The sequence below is a fragment of the Ruditapes philippinarum genome, unplaced genomic scaffold (assembly GCF_026571515.1).
Source record: "Ruditapes philippinarum isolate M1 unplaced genomic scaffold, ASM2657151v2 ctg4608_1_1_1_1, whole genome shotgun sequence".
NCBI classification, from domain to species: Eukaryota; Metazoa; Mollusca; class Bivalvia; order Venerida; family Veneridae; genus Ruditapes; species Ruditapes philippinarum.
The window spans coordinates 30,232-42,111 of NW_026864541.1; the positions used below are offsets into that span (position 1 = coordinate 30,232).

Genomic DNA, 11,880 nt, shown 5'->3' on the forward strand with positions numbered 1-11,880 from the left:
CATGTGTTCCTAATTATACAATGATTTTATTCCTAATAATTATTTTGTTGTAGTCGTTCAATATCAATTCGAATTCTGTTGAAGTGTTTTTCAAATTTTTCTTAAAACAATATCTATATGACAGAACAGCAGCAGAAACAGGAATTTGGACTAAAGACGTACACAATTTTCTTTTTATACTTGTCAACCGCAATGCATGGTCGACTTAATTTTTGAAGGCCAAAACTTCTTGCGAACCGGCGTAAAATAGTAAGTTAGCTATATCACAGGTTACAACAGTAAAATCACCACAGAAAACAGTTATTCGCCTCACTTTTTATGTGATTCATCGAAATCGTATGAGTTGATTCTTCTAAAATCTATCCCTGCGATATGGACTTTCTGGGTAAGAGAAAGACTTGCATCTTTGTCAAGTTTGACTTTATCAATATTTTTGTCAAAAAATATGGAGCGTTTTCTATTAGACTTACATACATCTTTAATTGACTCGTGCCATTTTTTGCATCTACCAAGAAACATTTGCATAACATATTTCATTGCTGCCAAAAGTATTACATTTATCATCATAAATAATGTTTTGCTCGAGCTATACTGTAAGCTCGTATTTCAGAACTTTAAATTGCACGTTTATTGTCCAACAATATTGACCTGGCACTTCATTAACTTTCGTAAAGGTCATTTGAATAAACACTGACCAGTATCTATCGGATTTATCGATATATTTGCTAACTTCACTCATCATTGAGGTGTGGTATAGATGTCGGACTACCGATCTGAAGTTCTCTGGTTCAATTCCATACCAACACCACGTTGCGAATTTGTTTTAATTTACTTGCAAGAATTAATTTGAAATCGTTTTACTACACCTGGTTTTAGAATACCTTTTAATTAAGTGGTGTTTCCATGCACAATTATATTTTTATTTCATTACAGTATCTTTCAACGGTTCTCTTTGTGACATTATGCAATCGAATATGCTTAAGCGCATACATGCTTTAAAGGCAGTTATTAAAAATACTACACTGATAGTACACACAATCTACAAGTGAAACCACTTTACCAATTGCGCTAACGCTAATTTTAACAATTGGATGATTTATATTCATACCGTTTTACACATAAATCGTAAAGATTACGGAATATACCGAGTACAGGGTGTCAGGTCAATGTTGTTGGACAATACTAGCCATATGTTACATGAAGTTACTCGTGCAAGGTATTCTAAAATGTAAATAAAATTCTTAATCGGTTTACCACACACTTGATTGTGGTAAAATTTGAAAGCAGATTTTTGAAGCATAACATATAATTTTCACAAACACAAGAATCACATGCTAAATTGGAAAATATATCCCATGTTGCATTACATATTGGCCCAGCCTCAAAATAGTACATGTAGTCTAGGAAATCCAAGCATAAAATAGGGCGTATTGTGTACCTCTTGTGAAAAGAATGAAACTTGTTAAAGTTGTTGGTTAATTAAAAACTTTTCATTGGGATCCGGGTTGAGCGAATCCAATAAACCGCCAAAATCCAAGATGGTCGCTATATTAAAGTTTTCAGACAATTATAGTTTTTCAGCTGTAGTCATTACCAGAACAGTAAGAAATACCAGTATAATATATTACACATATATTTATATTCAAGCATCGATCCGGGTTGTGCGAATCCAATACAGCCGCCTATATGAGGGTCGCCATATTAAAATTTTCAAAAATTTTAACTTTTCAGCTGTCATAACCAGAACAATATGAAATAGCAAACATTTAATATATTACACATATATTTATATTCAAGCATCGATCCGGGTTGTGCGAATCCAATACGGCCGCCTTTATGAGGGTCGCCATATTAAAATTTTCAGAAAATTTTAACTTTTCAGCTGTCATTACCAGAACAATATGAAATAGCACATATTTAATATATTATACATATATTTATATTCAAGCCTCGGATCCAGGATGTACGAATCCACGATGGCCGCCGTAATCCAGGCCGCCGTAATCCAAGATAGCCACCATATTAAAATGTTCAGAATAATATAGTTTTTAGCCCCTGGATTCAGGTTGTGTGTAAATCCGACATGGCCGCCAAAAATTAAAATTTCAGAATATTATAGTTTTTTCAGCTGTAGTCATTACAAGATCACTGTGAACTTGCACTTATTCGTTATTTTAGAAGTTTGTAAAAAATATACCAGCATAAAGATAATCTTTTAAAAATATCAACAAGGTTGCCAAAAAGTAAAAATGGCCGCCAAACCTTATATAATTATGAAACTGTTTTAAAAACGTCCGCTTTGTTTTTCATATTGAAATATATTAAAATTAAAACTGTCTCAGATCTTTTAAAACATGTTTATATGGTTTTAGAACATTATAAAAAGAAATGACAGAACAATTATATAAAAAAAATGGGGGTTTATGATCTCATGTTTTTATTATCTACCCTTGAATAAGAATCCATTTGTCAGTTTTATGTAATTTCACGGGCAAGTAACTTACAAATAAACTAAGCATTGCCTTATTCCAATGATTCAATATGTAGCTGACCTCCTTTACAGTCATTGTGCAAAAGTTCAAGGAATAGTATAGAACCTTTTGAATATTCTTACCAACTTTTTTTACCTTTTTACATAAGAATTTGTTTTGTGAAAAAGAAATACGTAATCCATATCTTCTTTAACAAGAATTTGTAACAGAGTTACCAACGTCACCCGCCTCGGAGAAGTTTTATATGAAGCATAAAATTGTGCTATTTCAAAAGATTGAGGTATGGATTTCAGGACTTTCAGTCCAATATTATGATCAATGCTAGATCTGCAAATGCAACAATACATTTATTAAAGAAATACTAGTAAAATGAAACACGGAATTTAAAATTCTATCATAATAACATTTGACCTCTAAGTGTGACCTTGGCCTTGAAGGTATGGGTGCAGGTGTTGTGCATGACATATCATCTTATTAATATTACTATTTGTGCCAAGTATTTTCAAAATCCCTTAAACTATGTAGAAGATATAGATCGGACACAAAATATACCCTATAACAGACTATGTCAAATCTAAGTGTGACCTTGGAGGTAGGGACTCATGTTTTGCGCCTGACATATCATCTTATTATTGTGATTATTTGTGCAAAATATTTTTAAAATCCCAGGTTATGGACACAAAATATACCTTATAACAGACTATGTAAATCTTTGACCTTTACGTGTGACCTTGACCTTGAAGGTAGGGACACATGTGCTACGCATGACATATCATCTTATCATTGTGACTATTTGTGCCTAGTTATTTCAAAATCCTGAAGGAGTTCTAGATCAGACACAAAATATACCCTAAAACAGACTATGTTAACTTTGACCTCTAAGTGTGACTTTGAACTTGGCGGTAGGGATGCAGGTGTTGCGCAAGACACATTGTCTTATTATAGTGACTATTTGTGGCAAGTATTTACAAAATCCTTTGATCTATGAAAATGTTATGGACTGGACACAAAATATACCCTGTAAAAGACTATGTTAATCTTGGACCTCCAAGTGTGACCTTGACCTTGGAGGTAGGTGACCGGTTGTTGCGCATGGCACATCGTCTCATTATTGTGAACAATTGTGGCAAGTATTTACAAAATCCCTTCAAAGATAAGAAAGTTATGGACCGGACACGACACGTTCCATCAAGTAGACAATGATGACCTGAATGAGCAAGTGCAACCTTGACCCTGGAGGTAGGGGTCTGTTGATGCGCATGACACATCGTTTTATTACTAGTATAACAAACATTTGTGCCAAGTTATTTCAGATTCCTTTAATAAATGAAAAAGTTATGGACCGGACACAAAATATACCCTGTAAAAGACTATGTTAATCTTTGACCTCCAAGTGTCACTTGACCTTGGAGGTAGGTGACCGGTTGTTGCGCATGACACATCGTCTCATTATTGTGAACAATTGTGGCAAGTTTTTACAAAATCCCTTCAAAGATAAGAAAGTCATGGACCGGACACGACATATACCATCAAATAGACAATGTTGACCTTGAATGAGCAAGTGCAACCTTGACCCTGGAGGTAGGGGTCTGTTGATGCGCATGACACATCGTTTTATTATAACAAACACTTGTGCCAAGTTATTTCAGATTCCTTTGATAAATGAAAAAGTTATGGACTGGACACAAAATATACCCTGTAAAAGACTATGTTAATCTTTGACCTCCAAGTGTCACTTGACCTTGGAGGTAGGTGACCGGTTGTTGCGCATGACACATCGTCTCATTATTGTGAACAATTGTGGCAAGTATTTACAAAATCCCTTCAAAGATAAGAAAGTTATGGACCGGACACGACATATACCATCAAATAGACAATGTTGACCTTGAATGAGCAAGTAAGACCTTGACCCTGGAGGTAGGGGTCTGATTGTTGCGCGTGACACATCGTCTTATTATAACAAACATTTGTGCCAAGTAATTTCAGATCCCTTTGATAAATGACAAAGTTATGAACCGGACACAAAAGTGTGACGGACAGACGGACGGAGAGACGGACGGAGCCTACTACTATATCCCCCCTTTTTTCTTCGAAAAGGCGGGGGACAACAAGTTTATGTATTGAGTCAAAAATGACCAGTTCTTTGAAAAAAAAAACATTCTGGATACTAGTGAGCAAATTGCAGAAAACTTTAGAAATATTGATATCAGGTCATTTTCATACTTAATTAGGGAAGTACTGTTGTTAAGTGTTATCAACTGAAAATGATCAGTTAAAAAAACAAGTAAAATTAAGTCATTGTCCATAATTACCACAAATTTAATCGAGAATTGAATGATTATCCAGTTAAGGTTAATTAAGTTTTATTAATAGCGTGATTATAGAATGAGTTTACAGAAACTATCAAAATGAAAAAAAGTGTTGAACAAATGACAAACAACATTGACTTTCAACAAACAATAAAACACCTCATGAATATACTCGTACCAAAAGTAGACATGATTTCAATAGTTCTTATAGTCTGTTCAAGTAAGCAACAAATATATTTAAATCAGTATAACAGTAGAATTTTTTGAAATGTTTTTGAAATCTAAAAAACTTAGATTAAAAAAAAACAACCATTTGTAATATCAGGAAACACATATGCTTTCGGAAGGCTAAAATCTATCTGGCTTTTTAACTGCAGCAAAATATGAAAGGTTGCCTAAGAAATAAACAAGGGAGAGTGTTGCCCAAAAATCCTCAGTAGTCAGAAAGTCAGTAGTATCTTAGAGATGGGTTATCAATTTTAAACAGCAGTAATGCTATAAAGTCTAAATTTGATCTCATTTAGTATTAAATCATAAATGACAAATGTTAGTAAAGCAAAGTTTCGACTTGAACAATCAGAAAGCCAAAATATTCTTTTATTCATTTTTTTCTGATTTTCAAATTATTTAACAAGACCTTGTCAGAATAAATACGCAATTAAAGCCCGAATCTTTATCTATGACATCAAATATGCTGCTTCAATAACCAATGAAAACAGAACTTGCAGCAGCAATAACACCGTAGGGAACGTGTTACAGTATCGCGTTTTCCGATTACAGTATAGGATTTTCAAGATGGAGGATTATTTGTGGGGAAGACACACTGTAGGGAACGTTTTACAGTATCGCGTTTCCCGGTTACAGTATAGAATTTTCAAGATGGTGGATTATTTGTGGGGAAGACAGGTAAGTGATTTTGATGCTGGTCCATACTACAAGAAGTTTAGTTTTTAAAAAAATGTTTTGTGCTTCGCTGGCAAGGAACAGGTTCCGGCAATTAGTCATATATTTCTTCAGACCTTGCACCGCAACATTATCTCATAAATATACAGATTTGACAGTCTGGAAAATTGAATAGAGACCAACGCATTTTTCTCCAATTTCGACATTATCTAAGCATGCCTACAGAAATTAAACCTACAAAACGTTAGTGTTTTGTGTTTAGAAACGTTTATAAAAGTAAACGGACAGTTAAACCTATTTTCCTGTTCGTCAAATGCGTTTGAAAAAAGTAGATTTATGTTTCTTTTGCAATAAATCGTTTTAATTTGGTGCGTTTATTACCCCACTTTTCGCCTCTTAATTTTAATTCAATTCTCACAGCCAGATAGTTTAACAGTAATTCACCGCTTTTGGAATGTTTTTCTCGTGAATTTCATGGTCATCAAATCTTATATCTATCCATTTCTTTACTGCCAGCTGTTCGACAAACATCATTTGAAATAAGAAATTTAACTTTGCATTGGAGGCATTTGACGCACGTGGTAAAGATTGGCTTTACTTCAGCTGTTTCTGAGCATCATCTTCACAACGCCGTCGTAAACATGCACAGGGAATGTAGACGCCTTCAACCTCGCCGCTTCGAGCACATGGCAGACAGGCCATGCAAGGATAGAGTCCCTCCACGTGGTCAAGCGAGGAGACGTTCAGCTGGCAGTGGCGTTCCCGCAAGCCTGCCATGGTCCGAGAAGGGATTCTGTGTCGACCGAAACCTAGACAATGAACTATGCCAACAAACAGGGAATTTTCTCCCCGAGCATTTGATATGGGTTGTAGGTTCGTCCATACCATATTGGGTGCAAAGGAGAGCAATTAAGAGATCTTCCATAAACCTCTGTTTGGAAAAAAGTAATGCACAGTGAAGTGGCGCACCTAAGGCGGCCTGACATAGGATGCGGTTTTCCCAAAAGAGGGCAGGATGCTAGCTAAATCCAGATACCCACCAGACATGATAGTTGTGGACTGTAGCTGCAACGGTTTAATAAAGGTTAAAAAGGGTGTCTTAGTAAATAACTTTAAAAATGACCTTCTCCAGATCTCGCTATTAGCAGGCCCGACAACCACGATAGTATGGTCGACCATTTTGTCAAGGCTCAATTGACATTCTGATCGCCAGTTATCTTTAGTGGAAAAGGCAAGAAAATGCGTGAACCGGTCTGTTCTAGCACCGTTCTAGCTCATGGTGGGCGTTGTCTAAAACATGCTGAAATCACAGCAGATACCCAAGGCTTGTTTCGTAACGATGGTGAGCATTTATCTCCAATTGGCCTTGACATCTTCATAGCATCTTTACAAGAACTTATTAAATCAATAGCAATAAGGCCGTGTTCGATTAATCCAAAATATTGGGTAAATTTTATGTCCGCATAAAATATCATTTGGCGCTTAATACATCAAATGCATCTCGGTGTGGCATATTTTAAGTACTCAGTATCACATTTTTCGTAACATCGTTACACTGTGTATTTTATTTACACTTACTTATTTTACCATCTCATTGTTTGGAGACCTCTGGAAGCATTTTCGCCCCGTTTTCTCCTTAGCTATAATTATGCAGTACCTTTCCCTGGAAGGTTATGCATAGTTTAAGGTTATTATCATAGTTTTCGGCCTGTTTGCGCGGCTATGTTGGCTCTATGCATTTTGGCTACGGGCAATTTTTCAGTACAGTTTTAATTTGGAATTTAGTTCTTCTTTGATTAAAGTTACGTATATTTAAGTCACGGCTTTATTAAAAAAATACATGTGTTTGTTGCTATTAAATTTCTTAAGAAATTCGAACTTTTATTTTAGTTTATTCGAACCATTTTGATTATCAGATTATCACCAAACTGTCGTCTGCTAAAATATGATAAACAGGATCAAGAAGGAAAAGCGGCGTTCAATGAACGCATCCCCTACACGACCCAGCAAAAAGAACCAGTGTCAAGGAGCCCAGGCCGTCCCCAAACAAAAACAGGACAGGGCACAAGGCAGAGCACGGTCAGTCTAATCACTAAAATGATAAATAATTTGTAACTGATAAGGAATTCAAAGAAAACAAATAAATGATTGAATAATAGGAAAAAAATTGTTACGGGCACAGGGAAAGGGGACAGAAGACCCGGGGAAGGGGGGGGGGGTAATTAAAGAAATAAACCTAGGGGCAAAGGAGGAATACTTACCGTAGTAGAGAAAACAACAAGGGACATAAGCAAAAGTGTCACCAAACAGTATGAAGCAACTTAGACATACATCTGAGGAACACAGAGGGGCGCCGCCTTGGAAAGGTCAGCAGCACAAGTACTGCTTGGGAGTTTAAACCGGTTAATGGTACACCAAACCTCACTCTTAGCCCCACCATGTTCCTATAACCTAGACAGTGTAAATAAAATTAATCCCCGCAAAGTGAAATTCTAACAGTTGTTATGGTTACAAAAGGTTAAATAATTAAAACACCAAATGATCATGTAGAAACATATAAAAGTAAACCCAATGACCATAACAAACGTACTCAATGTCCTAAAGGAAGACAGAGCAACAAAAAATCACCTACAAGGGCCCGACGAAGCAAGGCAAAGGCCGAACATTACGGCAATTTAGTCCCAAAGGGCTCTTATATATGATCAACAAGGAAAGGCGGCGTTCAACGAACGCAACTGTCCATCATTGTTTCGCACTTGGTCCGTCAGATGTAATCAAAAGAGGAAAGCATAGTGTTTAACTGTAAAAGGGTTGAACACTAAGCATGCAATTTTATCATAAAATAGTAGGGTCATAACCTCTTTTAATAAAACGTTTAAAAATTTTGAAAAATTACCATGACTCAAAATCTTACGAAGTTTGTAAATCACATCGCCATTAAAACCAGACTAGCTAATCCCTTGTCGCAGAAGAGTTTTTAAATCACTTTTGAATTTTAAAACTAAATCAAAATTACGATTGTAATATTTTGTAAACTATTTCCGTAATTTATGATAGCGGTAGCCCTGTTTTAGAAGCTTGCTGGTACGCTCGTTGAAATCCTGTACGTTGCTGCAAGCTCTAGCGAATCTAATTAACTGAGAAACACATTCCCCGTAAGATGTAGCATGGGGTACGTCTCCATCTAAATGTGGATAATTAACTATACAAAAGTCAAAGTCATCTTCTTTATTATAAATTTTCTTGTGAATATAATTGTTGTTGATAGTAATATGAAAAATCTGGAAACAAAGTGATCCTTCGGAAGCATTAATCACAACAAAATTACAAGAGAATTGCAGACTCGGTTTGATTGAGTCTGTACATATGGGATATTGAATAGGTGCAACATCCCTCACGCCCCCTAGCACCGGCTTGAGCGGTACTCAATTCTCAACACTTAATATCTACAAATGATGTACTAAAATTTCGAGAGTTCGTTGTATTAAGTTGTAGTTCATGGGGATAAATGTCAGACACCATTTGATCAAAATAAAAATTATCTAAATTGAAAATATCATCAAGGTATCTGGAAGTATTTTAAATGCGACTATAACATCTTGTTGTTTATCTTTAGAGAGACTCAACATACAGTCTCTTTCATAGCGGTACAAAAACAAATTGGCGACTTGTCGTCTGCTAATACTTGAATTTTATTCAAACCATTTTATTCCAAACTATCGTCTTCTAATACGTATACTGACGAAATTTATTATTATAACGAAACTGTCGTCTGCTTACACTTTCCGAACCAATATAATCATTACCAAACTGTCGTCTGCTATGAAGTTATGTTAGTATCAATCTACTTATCATCAACCTGTCAGCTGCAAAATACATGATTTTAGATGAAAATTCCAACTTAAAATAAGTTTTAAGGTTGCTGTATTTCTCACTTGAATACTGTTAAATGACCCTTAGGGTATATTGCCTGCTTTTTAATTGTGTCTTTTGACAGCTTACCGTGGTATGCAGGCTTCAATACCCCGACCCCCTTTCAAAATTCCATTTCATTTCGTTTCACACATTTTATTCTCGTTTAGGGCACACGCAATTTTTAGCCTGGGGATTATAAAGGAAAATAGCAAACTATAACTTTTCTGCTGAATTAAAAATGTAATGCAACCCTTCAAGAATATATTAAATAGAAAGGTATGGGCTCTTTTATAAAAGAAAATAATGGATACACGAACTTTACTTGAAATTTGGCAAGTATCTTAACTGAAACCGAAATCTAGGTACAGTTTGGTCTTCTCTAGTAGCGAATCAAAATCGTTAAACTTACTATCTATAATTATTATTGTCAAAGAAAATGTTATTTAAACGCTGTTATTGTTTTCAGGAACCTTTAGCAGATATGAATACACTTTGTTTACCTTCGATGGTGACCTATTTATTTTTCCATGATGCTATCCGTGTTACGGGTACCCGACATGTACGCAATTGTAGCCTCGTTTTGAAACATAAAATTCGGAAACGTCATACTGCGCTGATTTAATTTGATGTTTCTTTTCAAAAGCTTTATAGCATTATTAAAGGTAAGTTTCCATAGATCAAAATAAAACAAAATACATAAACGAATTATAATATTAAACAACTTATTTTAGCACCAATGTAAGCCCATGTGTAGTCGCTAGTAGCGGTTAACATAAGAAATACGCAATATGGCGGGTAAACTAGGTAACATGGGGGTCGTCTCAAACATGATTTGATGTGTCAAAATTACATTTTCCATTCATTTTTTTGTTTTATATGATTTTACTTATAAAAAACTCAAGTTTACAAGCATCTGATTATTAACATATGATTAGACAATACAATCTGTAGACAGTAGTATATTAAGTTCAATATTACATAGTTGCGTATATTCTGTTTATTTATGAACTGTTATTGTTCATGTAGGCACTACAGTATTTAATTTTATAAGATATAAATATTACATTTAATTTCAGATCATGGGTACGAAACTTAAAACTCCTACCCAGAAAAAGGCAAAGACTCTTCTAAAGAAGTGTGGTAGAAGTGTGACCCCTGACAAGAGACAAAGACTAAAGAAGGCATTATTTAGTGTAAGTAAGGAAGGAAAATCATTGAGGAAAGCAGCAGAGGAAAACTCACTTACTTATTCCTTTCTGTATAGACGTTATTCAGGAGAAGAAGACTAGTTTAAGTGTTAAGGTCCAAATTTTGTTTTTACTGAAGCTGAGGAGGAGAAAATGGCTGAGTGGCTTAGTGAAATGGCACAGCGTGGGCTTGGTTTAAAACCATGTGAATTTTTAGATTTTGTGGAAGATGTTGTAAAACGAGAGAAAAGAAAGACACCTTTTAAGTCAGGTCGGCCTGGTAAGAAATGGTATTATGCATTTCTAAATAGAAACAAACATATTATCAGCTCCCGGACAGAGACCGATTTAGAAATTAAGAGGTCAAAAGTCACCAAACAGAAAACAGATGAGTGGTATAACAGGTTTAAGGACTTCCTTATTGGTAAAGAGTTGATGAATTTGCCTGGCAGAATCTGGAATGCAGATGAAGTGGGATTTAATATTGGAGCCAACAAAAGTAAGGTTATAGGGCCTGCACGAAGAGATTTAGCAGTACCTCACATTACAAGTGGGAAGCAGAGGCTAACTGTTATGTTTTGTGGTAATGCTGCAGGACAGATGTTACCACCCTACTTTGTCTACCCAGAGCCTAAACCAAAGGGGTACAACCCACTGAGTGGTGCATTGGAGGGAGCTGATATTGCTTACACCAAGAAGGGATGGATAAATAACATAACATTTGGAAAATTCATCGATCACTTTGACAAGTTCTCCGGACAAGAACGGCCTATCGTCTTGCTTTTTGACAGTGTGAGTAGTCACATTGACCCAGACATATTTCTAAGCGCAAAGGCAAAAGGCATCGATTTATATAGAATTGTGCCAAATGCTATCCACTTGATGCAGCCCTTAGATAAGGGTGTTTTTGGGCCAATGAAAACAAAATGGCATGGTGTGTGTAGAAAATACACCCGTGAAAATCCAGGCAAAACAATTGAAAAGGAAAATTTTGCACAGAAACTTACAGAAGCATACTTACAGTTTTACAAACCTTTAACTGTAATTAATGCATTTAGGGCATCAGGCATCTAG

At 35.5% G+C, this 11,880-nt stretch overlaps 1 protein-coding gene across 1 annotated transcript; it reads left to right on the forward strand.

The window, feature by feature from the left end:
- The first annotated feature begins 10,959 nt into the window (after nt 1–10,959).
- On the forward strand, nt 10,960–11,880 carry LOC132726018 (uncharacterized). The gene has a single exon (XM_060711263.1). It carries the CDS (start codon nt 10,960–10,962, stop codon nt 11,878–11,880), a length of 921 nt encoding a protein of 306 aa, XP_060567246.1.

Coding starts and splice junctions, on each gene's coding strand:
- LOC132726018 (XM_060711263.1), top strand. CDS start 10,960: ATGGCTGAGTGGCTTAGTGAAATGGCACAGCGTGGGCTTGGTTTAAAA.